The sequence below is a fragment of the Poeciliopsis prolifica genome, unplaced genomic scaffold (assembly GCF_027474105.1).
Source record: "Poeciliopsis prolifica strain line A6 unplaced genomic scaffold, Auburn_PproV2 SCAFFOLD047, whole genome shotgun sequence".
Taxonomy (NCBI): domain Eukaryota; kingdom Metazoa; phylum Chordata; class Actinopteri; order Cyprinodontiformes; family Poeciliidae; genus Poeciliopsis; species Poeciliopsis prolifica.
This window is the reverse complement of record NW_026562422.1, coordinates 1,580,964-1,602,421: the sequence shown is the minus strand read 5'-3', so window position 1 is coordinate 1,602,421 and position 21,458 is coordinate 1,580,964. Positions and strand designations below refer to the sequence as shown.

At 41.0% G+C, this 21,458-nt stretch overlaps 2 protein-coding genes across 2 annotated transcripts; both read left to right on the top strand.

Annotated features, from left to right (window-relative positions):
* The first annotated feature begins 274 nt into the window (after nucleotides 1-274).
* sec23a (Sec23 homolog A, coat complex II component) lies at nucleotides 275-14,374 on the top strand. The gene is made up of 20 exons (XM_055057366.1): nucleotides 275-370; nucleotides 2,373-2,625; nucleotides 3,304-3,361; nucleotides 3,436-3,522; nucleotides 3,601-3,837; nucleotides 4,314-4,390; nucleotides 4,844-4,988; nucleotides 5,063-5,221; nucleotides 6,330-6,445; nucleotides 6,930-7,053; nucleotides 7,145-7,225; nucleotides 8,100-8,189; nucleotides 10,976-11,082; nucleotides 11,842-11,995; nucleotides 12,089-12,166; nucleotides 12,251-12,412; nucleotides 12,621-12,707; nucleotides 12,781-12,936; nucleotides 13,478-13,543; nucleotides 13,617-14,374. Exons 2-20 carry the CDS (start codon nucleotides 2,405-2,407, stop codon nucleotides 13,704-13,706), a joined length of 2,295 nt encoding a protein of 764 aa, XP_054913341.1. The 5' UTR covers nucleotides 275-370; nucleotides 2,373-2,404; the 3' UTR covers nucleotides 13,707-14,374.
* A 1,365-nt stretch (nucleotides 14,375-15,739) lies between these two features.
* Nucleotides 15,740-18,766, top strand: clec14a (C-type lectin domain containing 14A). The gene is made up of 2 exons (XM_055057015.1): nucleotides 15,740-15,956; nucleotides 16,914-18,766. Exon 2 carries the CDS (start codon nucleotides 16,949-16,951, stop codon nucleotides 18,008-18,010), a length of 1,062 nt encoding a protein of 353 aa, XP_054912990.1. The 5' UTR covers nucleotides 15,740-15,956; nucleotides 16,914-16,948; the 3' UTR covers nucleotides 18,011-18,766.
* The last annotated feature ends 2,692 nt before the right edge of the window (nucleotides 18,767-21,458 follow it).

Below are 21,458 nucleotides of genomic sequence, written 5' to 3'. Positions count from 1 at the left end.
CAACAAACTAATATTAATTCTGAGAAGTTAACTTTGTAGAATAGTAATTATTGATTTAATTATATATATATATATATATATATATATATATATATATATATATATATATATATATATGTGTGTGTGTGTGTGTGTGTGTGTGTGTGTGTGTGTGTGTGTGTGTGTGTGTGTGTGTGTGTGTGTGTGTGTGATGTATAAATTGCTTGCTTGTGATGTTTTTGGAGCGACGCGGAATGTGGCTCCTCTATTTCACTCAGAGTGAGACCTCTTCCTTCGCAAACTCTCTGAGTCTTGACGTGGCAACGGGTGCCGCCATATTGTTTTGCTTCGTTGTCAGCGAGAGGAGAGGAGCGGCGGCTTCGCAGCGGCGGTAAGTTCTAACTTTCTTTTGAAACACTTTCTCGGCTGCACCCGAGAGATCCTCGGCTTCGCCTGGAACACATTCTGCTCCCGTATGGGCTGCAGCTGCTCCTGGGCAGCCGAAGCGAAGCTGCCGTCCACCCGCTGGACGCAGGAGATGACCTGACGTTTAAACGGATTTGTTTAGCATCGTTGGGAGTCCACGTTTATCAGCTGTAAACACGAAACAGACGGTGAACCTTGTGATGTCAGTCAGGCTACAAACTTGTGCTATTCTACACTCCTTTGTTTGAATATATAGATATGCTTGAAGTTAATGTGAGCCGCAGTATAACGAAGTCAGTGAAAACTGCCCACGGGTCGCTGGGTGGGTGAGGGTTTTATGTATTTATAAAATTAAAATAAACATGCTGAGAGTTGGATAAAGAATGATCTCGTAGCTGAAGGACCGCCTGCTCAGGAGAAACAACTTTTCTCCCAGACATTTAAAGTCTGATCAATAATCCTGCTGCTGCAGCTGCTGCAACATTTTCTGTTTGTTCTCTGAAATCAACAGCAAGCTAATCTGGTCTCCAGATGATGAACTCTTTATATTAAATCCAGAAGGGACTGGAAGTTTTCTATAGGCCCTCAACCTTCTCCACATTTTATCATGTTTCCACCTCAAAGTTCAGTTTATTTTATGCACAATTGCAAAGTGGCCATGAAAATGACACCTGGATTTCTAAACCTTTTGCAAATACAAAGCTGAAAACTGTGGAATAGATTATGTAGTAAAGCCCACTTTATTCTGTGAGCTTGAAATAAACCCAATATGGAAATTTGAGGAAATTATTACTTAATAACAAGCCTGTGGGGAATCAGTCTTAAGTGATCGGTTTTCTTTGTTTTATCAAGTCAATATTCACCAAATTGACATCCTCTAAAGGTTTCTTCACAGCTTGTTCCTTTCCTCTGTCGCCATATGCTTTTGAAGTGGTTGATGTCAAGTCAGTAATTCCACTCAGTAAGCTGGGATTCCTCAATGGAAAACTCTTTGCCATTTAGCGTTATAAATGGAATTTGAGTACATCGTATTATAATTGGGGTCGAACTGGAATGTACATGACTGAGTTTGGACCAGTCTGACTAGATTGCACTGAATTAAATGTAAACTTCTTGATTTGTGTTGGACTTGTTGGTTTGGCAAAGTGCGTTGAGAAGAGAGTTGTGAGTTGGTTCCATTTATGTAAATGCTTTGAATATATTAATACTCCATAGCACAGTGGCAAAAAAAGAATGGGGAGAAAATCCAGTTTCTCAATACACGAAAAGTTTAAAAGAACTTTAAAAAGCTTGAGTTGCACCAATTTGATATTAATATTTGTATAAATCCTAATATTGAAAAAAATCTAGATAGAGTACTTTATTTCAAATTATATTTAGAATTCTGAATTGTAAATAGTCGGCCTTTAATGTTCTATCAATTTCTTTCTTATTTATTTTCCATTAGCTGTTCTAATCCTAATTGCACTGACTGAACAAATGAAAGCTGTTTTTCCGTGTCAAAGCTGGTGAATTTATTGGTACAACCACTTTTGAAGCAAATTATTGAGCAAATGCATTTATAATTCAGTACATTTACATATGTTTTAAAGAAAAGAAAAGTTTTATGTCGTTTCAGCTGATTTTCTGTTTTGGATCGACACTAGGGCTCAGATATTGGTATCTGTAACTAGAAGTGAATGAAAAGTGGATCTTTGCATTAAAAAAAGCACTAAACTATTTTTAATCATCACACAACAATTCTAAATAAAAATGTGACAACAATCAACTGCATTGATTTAAAACAGAAAAGCAGCAATTATTCCCACTACATGGGAATTGCGTTGACTCTGCGTTGCAGAAGAGAAAGGAGTCAAAGTTTGACTCCTCAACGTGTCTTGATTGATATATTTAACCTTTGAACCCTGACGTCCCACTGAGCATTGTGCTTGCTGTTTACTGTACTCTAAATCTGCCAACTCCCACAGCTTTCCTGTGACCTTGTGACCCCTGCTTCGACATGGCCACCTTCGCCGAGTACATCGCTCAGAACGAGGAGCGCGACGGCGTCCGCTTCAGCTGGAACGTCTGGCCCTCGAGCCGCCTGGAGGCGACCCGCATGGTGGTGCCGGTGGCCGCTCTGTTCACGCCACTGCGGGAGAGAAGCGACCTGCCCCCGATCCAGTACGAACCCGTCCTGTGCAGCCGTGCCACCTGCCGTGCGGTCCTCAACCCACTCTGGTATGTCCTTCCACCTGTGTGTAGCTCACCAGTCTGTGAAGAACTTTGTCCCTTAGATGTGCAAATCTTTCAGTGTCCAGTGATTTATTATTATTATTTATTCATTTTTTTTTATAAAGAAAACAAAAAAAAATTTTTAGGGTCACTGTTTAATTCAGAAACCAAATTTTCTATCGAAACAGTCCAGAGATTCTGTTTCAAATGCTGAAATTCAATTTTGATTTATTTTGAACAAGTAAAGTGTCACATAATTAAGAAAACAATAAAATGTCATAATAGTAATCAAACATAAAAACTCAAAACTTCCATGTGCAATTTGAAGTGGAGTAAGAAGAAAACAAACCCTCAACTGTCTCATCCAAATATGTCCCATACTCTGTATATTTATACATCTCATTTTTACTCATGTCATAATTTGTACAGTTTTCTAGTTATTATTATTCAATAAATTATGTGACTGACAAGAGAAAAAGGCAGAGAAAACAAGTTTATGTAAAACTATTCATTAGTATCAAATTACATCAGTTTATATTTAAAAAAAGAAAAAAAGTTGATTTGTGTGTAACAATTCGTAACTTAAATTGTCAGTAGGTTAGCTCATTCAAATTATTTAAAATATGTAAGTTTTTTCTTTCTGCGCCTCTACTCTCCCTCTGTCTTCCTCTCCATCTCTTTCAGTCAAGTGGACTACAGAGCCAAGCTGTGGGCGTGTAACTTCTGCTACCAGAGGAACCAGGTGAGTGGGGTCCTACTGTGGGGTCGGGAGAACAGTGACCCAGAGAGACTGACACTACACCCTCCTCTTCTCAGTTTCCTCCGTCGTACGCCGGCATCTCGGAGGTGAACCAGCCGGCTGAGCTGCTGCCTCACTTCTCCACCATCGAGTATGTTGTGCAGGTGAGAAAGCTGCGGCGTGAGAAAGCTGCGGCTTAGCTCGCTGCCAGATGCTTGACCAACTCTGTTTTCCGGCTCCAGCGGGGCCCTCAGATGCCGCTCGTCTTCCTGTACGTGGTGGACACCTGCATGGAGGACGAGGACTTGCAGGCTCTGAAAGAGTCTCTGCAGATGTCCCTGTCTCTGCTGCCCCCCACCGCTCTGGTGGGACTCATCACCTTTGGACGCATGGTTCAGGTCCATGAACTGGGCTGTGAGGGGATCTCCAAGAGTTACGTCTTCAGGGGCACAAAGGACCTGAACGCTAAGCAGCTGCAGGTAAATGGGATCCTGGTCATTTACATTATCAGTAATCATTTATTGTGATAAATTTCTTATTGCGGTAAGAATTTTGAATTGTCTTTTTCACAATAAATTCAAATTAATAATGTTTAAATCCACCCAGAGTTCTCTGTACTGTTAGGATTCAGAAACAGAATATGCTTTAGTGATACAAATCACATTTTATGTGACCGGTGTCACAAAGTAGCGTATTACAAATGCTGTGTCATGCTTTAACAGCCATATAGTTTTCTAATAAAGTAATCATAAATATTACTTTCTTGTTTAGTGTTATCACAATAGTACAACAGAATATTGTGATCAAACCTGAAGTCATGCAGCTCTGCCCTTAGGTCTCAATCTTTACCTGTCCAGTTTTTGGTTTTTTTTTCCTTCACAGCAAAAAAGAAAAAAAAAAAATCAAAGACCTGGTTCTATGGTAAACAAATGATACAATATGATTTTTGTCGCAGGATATGCTCGGTCTGACAAAGCCCTCTGCAGCTCAGGGTCGAGGGCCTCAGACCTCCCAGCAGCCTCTGTCCAACAGGTGAGATCGTTAGGAATTCTGATCAGCAGATATCCAGTCTGACCCATCAGCACCAATTTTAGAGGCAGTATGTAACTTTTATAAAATAAGCTTCTTTTTTTTTTACATATTTATCAAAACTGTCACTATGCCCTATAACATAATATAATATGAGACAGAGAAGTTGTGAGAAATAAAGCTCTCTGACCATGCGTTGTATTTCCGCAGACTGCGGTAGAACCACTGGAAGAAGGAAGAGAAACTTGATTTCTATTTATTTTTTGTCAAATATTTGTATCATACTTTCAGGACATAATGATAGTTTTAACCAATATGTAAATATATATGTACAGTATATATTTTTTTCATGAAAGTTACATTCTGGAGCTTGAAGTTGTACTTTTAGTATTTTTGTCACTTGATTCAAAGTGTTGTGGCTGTGTGCCGGGCTCCTGTTTCTCATTGTGACCTCAGGTTCCTGCAGCCAGTGCAGAAGATTGACATGAACCTGACTGACCTGTTGGGGGAGCTGCAGCGCGACCCCTGGCCCGTCACTCAGGGAAAGAGGCCGCTGCGCTCGCTGGGTGTCGCCATGTCTATTGCTGTGGGGCTTCTGGAGGTGAGGGGTCAGCGTTCAGGTCTCATCATCACGACGATGGCGTGCAAAATCTGACCCACTCTTCCTCCATTCAGTGCACCTTCCCCAACACCGGCGCCCGCATCATGACGTTCATCGGGGGCCCGGGCACGCAGGGGCCAGGGATGGTGGTCGGGGACGAGCTGAAGACCCCCATCAGGTCCTGGCATGACATCGAGAAGGACAATGCCAAGTTCATGAAGAAAGCCACCAAGGTGAGTCACTGCTATGTGTCCATAAAGTCAAAAATGTCTTTTTAGTCAAACATCATTACTAATGCACTGTTCCTACAATCAGTGTGCCATTACAGTAGTTTAAAGAAAAAATAACCTTCAATAATCACAGCAAATAGTCTTAAGAGATGATAGATGATTAGACAACTAATTATTAGATGAATTTAAAATGAATTTTTGAATTCTATGTCTTTTGTGTCTTATGCCATTTATAATATTTTAAAATGTTTTTATGAATTCTGTACAGTACTTTGGTTCCTCTGGTGATGTAAAGTGCTTTATTCAAGTTCAATTTAAATTCATAAATACTTCATTGGTCCCAAAAATGACATGAAATCTGGTTGTAACTCATATTAATTCAAATTGCAAAGAAAACTGGAGGTGTGTTGGTGTGGGACAGCATCTCCCTCTCTGGAAAACATGACATTCTGCAGCCAGAATCAAAGTGCTTTACAGGGCAGCCATTGAACCAAGGAACAACATACCAACTGGCAGACTGCAGAAACACACAACCTTAACAAATAGCTTTGGTTTAGTTTCCAAAGCAAATAGATTAGTTCACTTTAAACTCACAAAAAGTTTACTAGGAACTTTTTAACAAGACATAGGAGGTTGTTTTAAGTTGGTTTCTTAACAGTAATAAAAACCTACTAGTTCCACTGGCAGATTTTTTTCACCTACAACATGGAAAAAATGTCTTGTAAGTTAATAAATCTGCCTAACTAGCACTTTTTAATATCAATATTCAAGAATTATTGACTTAAAACAGTCTTTTGTATTTAATTGAAAAGTTGTTTGTGAGTTAGTTTAGTCTTATTTCAAGGGTGTCAAGCGTTTGTGTTGTTGCAGTGTGGAAAGGATTTGGTATTTCATTGGTTCAACCCGCCTGCTCAGCTTTGCAATAGACATGTTTTCCTTACTGTTTTAGAATGAAATGAACCGGCTCTGTCACTGTATAATATTTACTGCCAAAAGGCATTGTTATAGTACAGAAATAATCGACCAAATACTAAATCTGTTTCACTGGAGGTGTCAAGCTGCATTCCAGCAGCCTGCGTCTAAACCGTGTGTGTTGATCTGTGTGTCGCAGCATTTCGAGGCTCTCGCTAACAGAGCTTCCACTAACGGCCACATCATCGACATATACGCCTGCGCTCTTGATCAGACGGGTTTGCTGGAGATGAAATGCTGCCCCAACTACACAGGGTAAACGCACACATCTGGATCTCTGTTGTAGGGACCCTCAGTGTAATTTTAATGTTAGAGCATTAAAATTATTATTATTATTAATAAATTTTCCCTTTGCATCATAGTATAGGCTGTTTCTATTCTAATATTATTAGTATTAATAATATTGTTGTTAGGGACACACCTCAGGGTGCTACGGACCAAACCTCACCTCTGATATCTGACGTATGACATCAGCTGATTCCGATGTGATACAGAAAAACAGAGCTGAACTGACGATGTTTCTTTTTTTTTTTTCTTGAACAAAAAATATATGTTCCCTAAATTTATAGCACTTTTTAATTGCTTCTTTGTTTTTTGTTTTTCTAATAATTATTATAACTTCTGTAGCAATTTAGTACACTACCCATAATATTTGTCAAATTCTGGAAGACATTTCGAATGTAGTTGGTTGCTTGTACAAATGGTTATAAGAAAAAAAATGTTTTTTCTGTTTGGTCAGAGGATACATGGTGATGGCCGACTCCTTCAACACATCTCTGTTCAAACAAACCTTCCAGAGGGTTTTCACCAAAGACGTCCAGGGGTCTTTCAAGATGGCGTTTTCTGCCACACTTGAGGTCAAGGTACGAACCAGAAGGCCAACAGGGGGCAGCAGAGCTCTTCCCCGGCTCGTCTGTTCCACGCAATAATGAATGTTGCTCTGTCCTGCTGCAGACATCCAGAGAGATCAAAGTGTGTGGAGCGATCGGCCCCTGCGTGTCTCTGAGCGCTAAAGGACCCTGTGTGTCTGAAAATGTAAGAGTCACTGCCACTACTTTAACACACTGCCCCCTACAGGCGCACACAGGAACAACAGAGTGAACTGCTCTCATTGTCAAACACTTTTTCAGCTTAGATTCTGTCAGATATGAACACATTGCACAGCGAGTCTAGGATTTTATTTTAAGTTAAATCAAGAGAACATTAAGCTGAGATCAGTCTTCATGTGCATATACTTGTTTTCTATCAACTTACATTACAGATTGACTATGACTGGCAGCATTTGGAGGCTCTATTTGTGTCCAGTAATCTTTATAATCCTCATCAAACTGGATGTTTGTGCTGGTTCTGCAGCAACAAATTTTGGTTTGTGTTGCTTTGGCTTTAAACAACACAAAGTGTTGCTTTACTTTTAGTAAAAGTGGGGTGGGGGCTTGTTGACCCTTTGAACTTTAAACTTTTGTTAATCTCTTCAAAGCTGAAGCAGCACAAACAAAACATTTTGAGGTACAAACCAGCACAAATGTATTCGAGCTGACACCAATTTTGTCTGATTTGAAGAAGGTGGGGTCAGGGGTCTGGCTGACCTTTCATGACCTCTGGAAACATCTCTTCATATCATGAACATGATAGCAGCACACAAAAAAAATCATTTTTGCTGCACAAATGTAACACAAACATTTGACACCAATTTTGTCTGATTTGAATTGAAGAAGGGGGAGGGGCCAACTTCATTCATAGCGGTGCCTCTTACAGATACTGCCCAAAAAAAACAAGAATTCAGTTACTTCCCTCTCTTATGTTTTACCCCTACTCAGTAAATAATCTGTTTAACGGATAAATCTTTTCACTGCCATGTAAATGGTCTGAAAGCCATGCAATGTCAACGCTGTGAACCTTCTTATTTCAGGAGATCGGGACGGGAGGAACCTGCCAGTGGAAGGTCTGCGGTCTGGATGCCAGCACAACGCTGGCCCTTTACTTCGAGGTCGTGAACCAGGTATGTACACCGAGCCTCTATCCGGACCCCGGGGAACGCTGAGGACAGTTTTAACTTCTACATTAAACCTAAACTAGGGCTGAATGATATTACAAAAACAAGTGTTATGCAAAAATATTGGTGGATGTCACAATAATGATACGGCTTGGGATAAATAAACTTGACATCAGAAAGGCTTCCTGTCTTTCTGAGTTAGTTCACAGCCAACACGGGCCAAAGATAACGAGTAGTCTGACCAGCTATGAAAGACGAACAAACATAATCATTTCCACCTCAACCATAAGGTTTTATTAGAGTGATTGTGTCTGTCTGACTAGTGAGGTTCTGGCTAGTTTCTAGTTCTAGTTTCTTATTGACTAATTAATTATTATTAGATGGACTTTTATTGCTCTTGATGAAGAAACCCGATGTAGAAGTTATTGACTGAGATACTGCAGTTTTATCATAAATGATCAAAGGGTAATACATTCTTTAGATTTCTCACAATATAATTACAATCTTTGATGTCGCAATTGTCTTGTTTACTCATTTTATGCAGACATTCACTGACCTGTTCTGGTTACATTCTTAATTTATATGTAATCTTTTTGTTTTTGACATAACATTAATGAAGTCACAAGTGCAAAGTTCATATAACTATTAGCAGATGTTTCCATTATTTGTGCATTAGCAAAAAGATTCCACTCAAAGTTCAGGTCTGGTTCCTGAGGTCCATCACTCTTGGTAAATCCATGTGCTTCCCATCTGAGCCTGCTTTACTGAATAATGACAACATGAGGTGTGTCTTGCTTGGTGACTGTCTCCACAGAGACCGTTACCATGGTCTGCATGTCCGTCACATGCTGAGATGATGACAGATTCACAGGAATGCATAAACGGTCTGTGCGCATTCAGGCCCTTTGTTTTTACTTTTGCTTTTTCTTTTCATAATCCAAAATGAAGACCAGATAATAAAACTGTTATCCGATTTTGTGCATTAAGCGAAAAAAAACAACTAAAAATTGACCGCTCACTTTCGATTCATGCCATGTTTACACGACAATGATCCAATGAAAATTGAATTTTTGTTTCGTTTCTGTTATTACATGTAGATCAGGACATTCCAACCCCAACGCAAAAATTGGGTGGAAGTGCCCTTTAGCCATTTCCCAAAACTGGAAGCTATAGTCAGAAGCCCACTTTAGCTTAGCATACAAAACGGTGCATAAAGTGCTTTGTGTGTCATGATCGAATTAATTGTACATAGCTTTGGACGTATGTACATAAACGGGTCTCTACACAATGTGTGAGCAGAGACTACATTTGGGCCAGGCCACTTGTCTCAAACAAACTAAACAGAACGAGAGCCCACAATATCGGGACTTTTTTTCCTCCAGTTTTTTGTATACAAAACAGGAAATTGGGTAAGAGTATCCAATTTGGTTTAAAAAAGTTTAAACCAAGTTGTTTTTCCTTCAAACAAACAAACAAACAACAAAAAAAAAACTACCTGAATGCAATGATTCATAAGTGCACACACACACACACACACACTCACATACATACATATTGTTATCTGGTGTCAGGAAAGTCAACACTACCTAAAAGTCCAATATCCTGTGTGTTGGAGTGGACAAACTGAGGTTTAAACCACCTCACTGAGGACCTTTACTGAACTTTGGGCACAACTGATCAAATCAGCTAATTTGTGATATTAGTACAATATAACAACAACTATATATTTAAAATAAGTTTAAATGTAGAGACTAAGACAGAAGTGGTATGGTCTTAGTTTCAGGGTTCAGTTTGGTTCAGTTTGGTTCAGTCATCCCCTTCTGTGTTGATCAATGTCACAAACTGAATCAGGTGATATCATCTGTTCTGTGTCTGATCATCATGGTCCTGAACCTCAGACCTCTAACTGGTCATATCTGGTTAAATTTGTTTTTTGTGATTTTATCTGCTGAGAGCTGATGAAGCTGTTGCTCTTTGCCACATCATAACAAGTCATTGTAAGAGTATGAGCTCCTCTTGCATCACAGCTCTGAATGCAGAGTACTTAATGAAGAGACAAAATGCAATATGAATGCAAGAAAAACATCTAATAAAATGGCCACATTTTAGAAATATGGTTTGTCTTCCTAAGCTGGTCTGATGATAGTGCAGACTAACTACTGACGTCATTTCCAAAAAAAGGGACTTTGCAGAAAATACAAAAATAAACTTGCTGGTATATGTAACTCATTGTTTTCTCAGAGTTATAGGCTCTTGTGATGCTTCTCACTGGGAATGTTTCAATCCAGAGAGATGTGAAGGCTGATCAATGCAGTTGATTTCCACTAGAAATCTAAACACTGATAATTTTGGCTGATTCCATTGATGAGCTTCATCAGGGTTAAACATGGGTTGTTGAGAAAAGGAGTATTATGCAAGCCCTTTTGATTTAGTTGTATTTTTTATACTTCATTTTACAACATAAGCATACTTGAAGCAAACTTTCAATTTCTTCTGCTTTGTTTTTGTTGATTTTACTATAAATAAAGTTTTTGATCCTTTTGTCAATGCAAAAGCCTTTTGATATACTGTGATCAGTAAACATTGTCCAAGAAGTAAACTACGTTCAGCAGTGTTCACCTAAATACAGACTGTGCAAGTTTTTGAAACACACTGCAATTGTCTTGATTACCCATGTGGCAAAAACCACATGGTCCGATTCACGTAATCGTCCTCTTGATCCACCTGAGTGCTGCCACCGGACGATCCCTCCATACAGATTACTGATCGTCCTGCTTCTGGTTCTTCTACAGCACAATGCTCCAATCCCTCAAGGTGGCCGCGGAGCCATCCAGTTCGTCACGCAGTACCAGCACTCCTCAGGACAAAGGCGCATCCGAGTCACCACAACTGCAAGAAAGTATGACAGTGCAACCACACGCTGTGCTCCTGTCTCCATCTCATGTCATATTAAAAATGTATAATTCCATCTAGGGATCCATATTACGGTCTGTATCGGTCCCAATATCAAAACTATTTCAGATCGGGGATCGATGACGATGTGCCTTATCCATTAGGGCAGACCTGTTTCTAATTTTGTTTTTTTACATATTTGACCAAGGCAGTCAACCCAAGGCAGTCAACCTATTGTTTTTCACAGTTTCTTTGTTATTCATTTTCCATTCTAACACTGACTGGTCAAATGAAAGTTGTTTTTCCATTTTTGACCAGCTGGTGGAGCTGCTGTTGTATTTCATTGTGCTATACTGTTAATTAATTCAGAACATTTATGTCTGTTTGGCAAAAAAAGAAATGTTTTAAGTCAATTCAGCATTATTTTTCTGTATGGTATCAGCTGATACTAGACCTCAGATATCGGTATCAGAATTGGATCAGTGCGTCCCTAGTTCTGCCCTAACATGAGCGAAGGATGGTAACTGAAACATTGGAAATCTGATAACATACTAATGTTACATAACTTCATGTCTATCTTTGTAAGTTTATAGACAAGAAAATACATTTTGAAAACTGAAGAACTTGAGCCTCTCATTCAGATGTGACAGAAAATAAGAAGCTGTCTTGAAAATCTTCTTTCTTGAGTCCTTTAGTCGCCCACATACAAATTTCCAAGTGTTGTGCGTTGCATACGTGTCTATTTACAACCTCATGTTTCTTTCAGCTGGGCTGATGCTCAGAGTCAGATCCAGAGTATAGCTGCATCGTTCGACCAGGAGGCGGCAGCCATCTTGATGGCCAGGTTGGCGGTTTACCGGGCAGAAACGGAGGAGGGACCTGATGTGCTTCGATGGTTGGACAGACAGCTCATCAGACTGGTAGGACACAGTGTCTCCATAATAACACATTTGAAATAACTATAAAAAAAATCAACCAGATTTAACCTCTTGTTGCTCGATGTTTGTGTGCAGTGTCAGAAGTTTGGTGACTATCACAAGGACGATCCCAACTCCTTTAGATTTTCTGAGACGTTCTCCCTCTATCCTCAGGTGACCTGCATGTCGCCCCAACAGTCACTGCCCAGCTGTTCTGTCCTGCTTTCACTAAATGTTTTTTTTTCTTCTTCTTTCCAGTTCATGTTCCATCTGCGGCGCTCCCCGTTCCTGCAGGTGTTCAACAACAGTCCAGATGAGAGTTCCTATTACCGGCACCATTTCAACAGACAGGACCTGACCCAGGCCCTCATCATGATCCAGCCTGTGCTGTACGCCTACTCCTTCAACGGCCCACCTGAGGTAACGAGCCTCACAGTTTACTGTTAAAATCAAGTTTTCATTATCGACCTGCTGACTGATAAAGTGTGTGTGTGTGTGTGGTGTGGTGTGTGTGTGTGTGTGTGTGTGTGTGTGTGTGTGTGTGTGTGTGTGTGTGTGTGTGTGTGTGTGTGTGTGTGTGTGTGTGGGTGTGTGTGTGTGTGTGTGTGTGTGTGTGTGTGTGTTTCAGCCGGTGCTCTTGGACAGCAGCAGCATCCTGCCGGACCGAATTCTGCTGATGGACACCTTCTTCCAGATCGTCATCTACCATGGAGAGGTATGAGCTGATTGGAGGAGGTGTGTGTGTTGGCTCTGGAACAAATGTGTGTGTAAGCGTCTGTCTCTTTCAGACTGTGTCTCAGTGGAGGAAGGCTGGCTACCAGGAGATGCCTGAGTACGAAAACTTTAAGCACCTCCTCCAAGCTCCAGTGGATGACGCTCAAGAGCTGCTGCACACTCGCTTCCCCATGCCGAGATACATCGACACGGAGCACGGTGGCAGCCAGGTGGGGGCGCTGTCCGCTTTTCACTCACACAGACACACATCTAACACAGGCATTCAAGGTCATGAAGGAACCAAACAAAAAACCTTTTGAAATGATTACGAATAAACAAAGATGAAATCGAAATTTCTGAAAAATGTAGTTTTTCTTCCACCAATTAATACGGCAAAAGTAAAGAAACTGTTTCTCACCACCCTGCTGAATGCAGTCAAGAACATTTAAGCAACATGGCAGTTCAAAGAGCTTCACATGATGAAAATATAACACCGTAAGCAATGAGATAAAAATAAAATAAAACCCTGGCAATGTGGGTTTGTTCACAAATGTCCAGAATGTTAGAAATCAACTGAAAAAATGCAGAAGAACCCTAAATGTTAACCAAAATATAAAAAAAGAACTAAAATGAAAACCACCAAGCACACTTTAAAAGCTAATTAAAACTAACTGAGCTGGACAAAGAAAAAGTCACAATGAAATAAAACTAAAACTGTTCTGACCCTGTCTGATGGACACAATCTGAGCAGAACCTTCTGTATGGTTTCAGGCTCGTTTCCTGCTCTCCAAGGTCAACCCTTCTCAAACTCACAACAACATGTACACGTGGGGACAGGTAAGAACCCTGCTGGCGACCTTTGACCTCAGCCGATCAGACAAAATGCTGACAGGGTTTGTTTTTTGCTCAGGAGTCCGGGGCTCCCATCCTTACCGACGACGTCAGCCTGCAGGTATTCATGGACCACCTGAAGAAGCTGGCCGTCTCCAGCGCTGCCTGACCCCGTCTTACCCCGTCTGACCCCGCCTTGTGCATGCGTTCGCTGCCTGAACCGAGCAACAAGCACTCCGTTTCCGTCAGTGTTACTGTCAGCAGCAGGTCCAGAATATTTCCACTCGTTAGTTTTTCATTTTGCCGCAAAGTCACACGGCTGCTCCTGCGTCGGTCAGTAAATGTTCTCATCTAATCTAAACCTGAGCAGGTCAGGACGGCGCCTGCAGAGCGGTAAGCAGCTCTAGTGTCCTTCTGGGTGTCAACTTTGCTTCATCTGAATGTTACAAACATTTTAAGTGAGACTTTTAAAGAGTCTGCCAGCGTGACATCCAACAAAAACTCCAACCGTAATCTGTGAGCAGCATAGAAACCAGCTTGGAGTCTTTGCAATGAATGTATTGCTGGTTTATATTTCCATATTTGACTAATTTCACAAACATTAAGCAGATACTCCATAGTAAACATACAGCCGCAATTTTTTCTCCCTTCGTTTTGGTTCTACAGTGTTTGTTTCTATTTATGTGAGCCAGTTTATCGTCTTCTCCTCGACTGGTTTCTTTAAAGAACCCGTCTTCAGTTCAAACAGTAAGAGTTTTGCCCAGGCAAGTGAATGCATGTATTCCTGTCATTCTGTCTGTTTCATGTTTGCAGTAAAGTTGTGCTGTGGAGAACCCACTGCTGTCTGCGTGTTCCTTCACATTTAGCCCAGAAAATGGAAATGATCATTTCCAATATTGAATCCCTCTCTAACTTTATCACCTAACTGGAACAGAACATCATTCGTTGCTGTATATGTTGTGACCTGTTCTAGTGGTTATCAATTTTTGGATTTTTTAAAATTTTATTTTCAAGGCAATTTTATTTGACTTTAGTTTCAGCAACAAGGCTTCTCAAAGTGCTTCATATGATTACAACAAAAAATCAAACAACAAACGAGCAAAATGGAAAATCATTACGTCACTGTGGTAAAGAAATGGAAAATGATGACGGACTGAAAAACAGACTACAGTCTGATGTTCCAGTTGTGTATCAAAGGCAACTTTAAAACATGTGGAGCAGCTTAACTTATTTCTGATAACTTTCCATACTTGACCATCCAGTTCCATCCATGCTTGATAGAACTTTGTGTTTGTCTCTTAGTCACTTTATGAATAGCTAAAAAAATAAATGAATAGACAAATAAATAAAGGCTGTCCAAGTCTAAACCTCATTCATTTTCCCTCTGGAAACACCCTCCACATTTTTCTGGTCTTTCATATTTAATTCCAACAAAACACACTGAAGTTTGTGTTTACAAAAATCCTCTGTGATTTTTGTCAAACTTCCAGACGTCTCCAGTCGTTCCAACTGTGCTCCCGTGTGCTGATGCTGTTTACCGGTGTTGCTATGATGTCAGAGCCCTGCAGCGTTCAGAGCGCTGAGTGTTAACACGCCCATTACATTTCTAACCATGAGAAAACCTTTGTCAGAAATGGCTTTCCCCTCCACAGCCGTACTTCCTGTCATTCTTTGCACAGCGCCGCCTGGAAATGCCGAAGTCACCACTTACCCTATCGGCTTCCCTGCGCCTTTCCACTGTTTGTTCAGATCCGAGCTGTGAGCAACTTTAAAGAGAATAAAAGGACGCTGATAAGACGTGTCCTCCATAGTGTCCTGAGACTCGGAGCGGGAAAGTTGCTGTTTGCACTTCTCAATAACACCATCTATTGGTGGACATGACCTTTGTTAAACCCATGTGTTGAAACGCAATGGAACAGGTGTACCTAATAAAGTGGCCACTGAGATGAAGAAAAACCCACCTGGTGCTGTCACATGTCCACTTCCCAGGATTCAACTGGGAATTACTTCAGCTCAGAAAATACTAAATCACAAGCTGAGGTTTTGGTCTGAATGTCTCAAGAGTTTTTCAATCTGATTAGTTGACGGCGTCCCTGTGCAGGAAAACAGCTGACCATATCAAGACCCAACACACTTCCTGTCCAGGAGGAGAGGGAGGCTGCAGGGGTCGGTGGGGCGGCTGGGTGTGGGGGAGTGAAGCCAGCAATCTGCCAGCACAACTACTGTGAAGGAGGAACCCGAGGAAAGAGATACAAGATAAACTAGGAGAAGTGGAAAGAAAGAAGTTTTTTTTTTCCCAGAGTCAGGAGGACAAAACTGTAAAGAGTGGAGGAGACAATAACCTGAGAACAAACAACAGAAAGAGGGAGAGGAGGAGGAAACGAAACGACCGAATCAAAACCTGGACAAGTAACTAACGGTAAGAGACCAACTAACCAGACAGATTCAACCATTTCTGGTTGGTTGTTTTTTGTTTGTTTTTGAGACATCTTCTTAGTAAAACTTTCACCTAGAAAAACTTTTACACTGACACAAATAGCATGAAGAAAGTGAGTGTGAAAGTTGACTATTTTTTTGCTTGTTTTAGGAACTGATCACCCAGTGCAAACATCTTAAGCTCAAACTCAGCTAATCTGACCAGAGATCCACGACTCAGCAGGAAAATCTATAGACAAGATCCTTTATAGAAAAAAGTCAAAAGAGCTCAAACTCTAAAGTTTGCAAAGAAGAACGGGCAAACATTTCTCTAGAGTTAGCAGAGACATATTGACCCCAGTTCTGAACGCAAATGCATTTCACATTTTTTTTATTCGGAAAACAAACCAAAAATTTTTCCACAAACATATTTTCACTACCTGGTTCTGATCCACATCACGAGCTCCAATGAACTTCATCTCTGTAACTTTACGCAGACATTAATGAGGCACGGACACTTTCACACAGTTCCACATCACTTCACACAAAATGCATCATGATAACAGAACGTGTGCAGTCATGTTCAATAAGTTAGAATCCACATTCAGGCTCATTTCTCAGATTCAAAAAGTCTTTTGAAGACAACCTTTAAGCAGGTCTTTAACATTTCTGTATTAAAAATGCTTCTAATTGATCTCAAATGTGTTTCCATTACTATAAGGACAAAATCATTCTAATGAACAAGAATAAAGGTCTGTGTGTCATTCATTTAGTGAATAGTGACTGAAATAAATTTCAGTTAAATTCAATTGATATACATCGTCATGGAAACAGTTAAAATCCAAGAAGAATAAGCTGACGATCTGAATTAAAATGAAATAGTTGTAAATGAAGCTGTGGGAATAATTGTCCTATTCCCGACCGTCACGGCTTTAATGAATAATATTGCTTATTTTGACAGTGACATCATCACCAAGGGGGGCGGAGCTTGAGGAAATGGAATTTCGACTCTGCTGCTGGTGGAGTTCCCTTTGGATGGTTGTCTTCCTGCTGAGCAATGTCTCCACTGCCGTGTCCTCACACACTGAATACAGTGTGAGCAGCAGCAAAGCTTCCTTTGACCAGGCCGTGGTGAACTGCCATCCTGGTGTTCTGCCCTCTGTGGCCTCCCAGCAAGAGCTGCAGGAAATATTCCAGCTTCTCAACAAGTCAAAGTCATTTCAGGAAAATGTCACCGTCTGGGTCGGGCTGAGGAAGCCCAAACACGAATGTAGTACTGATGGACAACCTCTGAGAGGATTCAAGTGGGTCGAGAACGGTAGCCAGGAGGCCAGCGCCATCAACTGGCTGGAGGAGCCGAAGCTCACCTGTACAGGGATGTTATGTGGGGCTCTGAGGCAGCAGCGTGTCCAGTCAGAACTTACTTGGGGTTTAATTCCCACCAGCTGTAAAACCCACTACCATTTCATCTGCAAAGGGAGTGACGCGCATACAGAGCTACAGCTGAAAACGAGCCCAACAACATCAAAACCCGACTCAGCAACGTTCCATCCTAACATCTTGACATCAGAGCCAGAGTCCTGTGAGCGGTCCAAAGACCCCAAGCATCCCAGCATTCGCTCCCTGATGGCTGATTCCAACGACGGCAACAAAGTCCTGGTTGAGTGTTGGTCTGCCGTGAAGTTGGACCTGTTCTGTTCAGGGTTTCCTGCTGTGTGGCGAGTGCTGGATGGCTCCCCCGCTAATTTCAGCATCATCTGCCTGAAGTGTGAAGAAGGCTTCCAGAAAAACGGTTCAGGGTTCTGTGTGGATGTGGATGAGTGCAGCACCGGGAAGCCCTGCCAGCACACCTGCCAGAACACCGAGGGTTCCTACAGGTGCGTCTGTGCCGATGAGCAGGACTGTGACCAGGTGGCACCAGCTACATCTGACAAGTCACTGTTACACATCCTGATCCCCGTACTGACTGTGGTTGCTGTGCTGCTGCTGATACTGGTCATCGTTGGCGTGGTGAAATGCTGTTTAAAGAGGCGCAAGAAGATGAAGACCAAACCGTAAACGACAAGGAATCCTGCATAGGCCACTGAAGACGTGTTGAGGAGCTTTTTGATTTGGGGTATTATGTAAAATCAACCTTTTTTTGAGCTTTTCGGCGTGTTATGATGTTTTTCCCTCATCAAAAACATACCTGGAGTGTTGCTTTGATTCTTTCACTCATCTTTGAGAAATCCTTCAATCTCCCATGGCAACCATTGGGGTTGTATAAACACTTACTCTCACAAAGTGCTCCTCAGTGAAGTCACAACCCCCAACCAAGCTCCTGCTCTACAGAGTACCCTTCCCCTACTCTACTCCTCCAGACTAGTGGCAGCAGCAACTAGCAAACACCTGGTGGAACTGCTGAACTCATCATACGAACTACTACGTGCAACGCTACAAAGAACGATTGTAAATGGCACAATGGAGGAGCATTTTTATGATGACTTCTTGTAGGTTTAGTATTGGAAAGAGCAGGAGCTTCTTAAAGAGACAGAGGCATCAAATTGAAAAGTTAAATTTCTTTTTAAGTCATATTTGATATATACAGCTTTCTGATAACGGTTACTTGATTGTAGTATTGGATGGGGATACACTGCCCCTTCAAACCTTAAGGAATTATAAAATATAACTTTAAAACCATCTTACCAAATAATTTCTCCCTCATTGCGATGAACTGGAATGATTTTATTGTACATTTCTCTGTAACTGAATCTAAAATTGGGGGAATTAAAAATAAATTAGACTGAAAATGAATTGTTTTGAATGGTTGTAAAAAATAAATAAATAAATAAAATATATATATATATATATATATATATATATATATATATATATATATATATATATATATATATATATATATATATATATATATATATATATATCCTCTGGTAGAGGACCCGAGCTCAGAGGATAAGAACCACCCGTGGTGGGTGAGAAGGGAATTTTTTTTATATAAAGCAGCACAATTACATTTATCTGTAATTGTGATTTATTTGTTAAATAAAAATTTGCTTTACAAGCCTTTTATTGCATCTCAGATTCTTTCAGAGGTCTGCTCAGTTTCTCCAACAGTCAAAGAGAAAGGACAGTTTTTCATAGCCTCTGTTGGACTTCATTCATTTTGTGCTCCATCAGGTCCGTTTACCGGTTTCAGGACCTGATCAGAACCCCTCAGTGTAAATCACCTAGAGAATTAATGAGGTTTGGTTATTTTTAGGTGTTAATACCTAAAAATGATCAAGTGTTACAAGCGATACATGTCACGCAGATGGAACAGATACAGAGTTACATGTATGTGAGGCAAAGATTGTAGAACGAGTTCATTTTTTTTATTCTTCTCTGCAATCTGTACCCTCCCTAAAGGGTAGTCTAATCAGTTTCAGTCTGTTTACGTATGACTGATGGCAGTCGCACATAAACATGGTTATGTAAGCTGCAGTGTGTGCGTGTCAGCAGATAAGAGGCTAAAAAAGATAAAGGGAAAGACAGACTCCCCAACACATCCATGGTGTTCAACATCAGGGTGCTCAAACATTTTTTGTGAGTTTGATGGTGAAAATATAACGAGGCCAAAAATCTGGAAGGAAATAATCAAATGTTCACAAGTGTTTGTCTTCTACAAACAGGGACGTGTTTAGAAAGTGGCTTCCTGTTTGCTGGAGCCCAGCACTAAGGAAGACAGGAAATGTTCCCCTCAGACTGTCCTTACCACCGGGCGGCCCAGTTGGTACCGTGTTCAGAGGCTGGTCCTCAATGCGGTTCTCCTGGGTCATGTGGTCATTTTCTGCATGTCTTCTCCACCCTACTTCCTGTCAAGTTACTTTTCAAAAAGGGCAATTAGCAAGGGTGGAACTTTGTGTTGCAAGTGGGTGGGAACGAACAGAGGGGTATCGGGGGGCATTAGGGTGCTGATGCACTCACTGTCACTGGAAGACCTTTTCTTTTCTAGTGCTGAGAATAAAGCCAAAACTTTGCGCACATCACTGAGCGGACTTTCCATTTACATTTCACAAATGAATTTTGCAGCTGCTGCCGAGTTGCATATAAAGGCACATGTGGAGCAACGCAAAAGTATTAAAATCATTCAATAGACTTTCTCTAAGTCTGCCACAGTTTCATCTCAAGCCTGTCTGGACCAATGGACAGTAGTACCTTATGACTGGCCACTGGAACTAGACACTGCACTCTAGTTCAGCTGTGGGCAGCTCCAGGCATCGAGGGCCGGTCTCCTGCAACCTATATGTATCTTGACTTCAACACACCTGAGTCAAATAATGATGTCATTAGCAGGATTCTAGGGAACTTGACCGTTCTTAGGAGGCGATTCAGTTGGATTCAAGTGTGTTGGATGAGGGAGACATCTAAGAGTTGCCAGACGCCGGCCCTCAAGAACAAGAATTGTTTTTGTGTCACTCCCTGCTCTAGGGTGTAACACAAAAACCAGCAAATTTTCTATGGTTTACAGAATATAGCCATGCAGTACGTCACTTGAGACTAATGAGACGGAAGTTAGCATCTGTGTTGGAGATTCCTATTCAGTGCTAAATTAAAGGGCTATTTGGTTTTTTTAAGGAACATTTGACTACGTTGGCAGTAATGGCATCTGTCATCCCCAACAGAAGGCCACTGAGATTGATATTGTTCTGGTGTGCGTGTTTGCTACAATAATACTGGACTTTAATTTTCTCTGGTGTCCTTGACATGTTTATCCACATGCTGTCATCCAGCAGCAGTCACTCAGGAGGCTGACTCCCTGCCTCACTTCAGAACTGTGTTCTTTCAATGCTGCCTGCTGCTGCATACATCCAACAGACTCAAAGTGTTTTATGTATTTACTCCATTCAGATCAGATTATTTGCAACCCCAAATCGACTGGTATCCAGTTTCATCCTTTAGTATCCAGAACGAATGATCTTGATTTATTTGAATTATAATCAAATTTATTTTATAGATTTAAACTTATTTACTTTCTCCATAAGTTCCTTCACTCTTATGGTGAAATTTTGTTGCATAGATGAAATGAAATTAGAATGAAACAAACTTATTTGTTCCTGTAGTAATGTGTCATCTGTTAGCTCTGACGCCATCTGGTGGTGGCAGTTGACTGTTGCAGATCTTCTATTTGCTGTCCTTCATAGGGGTCAAACTCCAGTCCTCAAGGGCCGCTCGCTGTCCTGCAGTTTTTAAATGTGCCTCAAGTACAAACACAGGAATAAAATGTCTTAATTACCTCCTCCTTGTGTAGATCAGACCTCCAGAGTCTTAATGACCTGATTATTCTATTCAGGTGGTGCAGCAGAGGCACAGCTAAAACTAGCAGGACACCCAGTGGCCCTTGAGGTCTGGAGTTTGACACAGACCTCAAGGGATCAACTTCAAACTGGATAATTTGAAGTTTAGTGGAGCATCTCGCTTTGTACTTTGTTGTCATTATTCTACATTTGATGCCTGTTAAAGATTCATT

Excerpts from the sequence above, each read along its gene's own strand:
- sec23a (XM_055057366.1), top strand. The coding sequence starts at position 2,405 with ATGGCCACCTTCGCCGAGTACATCGCTCAGAACGAGGAGCGCGACGGC. Across the intron at positions 7,226-8,099 it reads GACCCTGTGTGTCTGAAAAT|GAGATCGGGACGGGAGGAAC; the intron begins GTAAGAGTCACT and ends TTCTTATTTCAG. Across the intron at positions 11,083-11,841 it reads GTCACCACAACTGCAAGAAA|CTGGGCTGATGCTCAGAGTC; the intron begins GTATGACAGTGC and ends TGTTTCTTTCAG.
- clec14a (XM_055057015.1), top strand. The coding sequence starts at position 16,949 with ATGGAATTTCGACTCTGCTGCTGGTGGAGTTCCCTTTGGATGGTTGTC.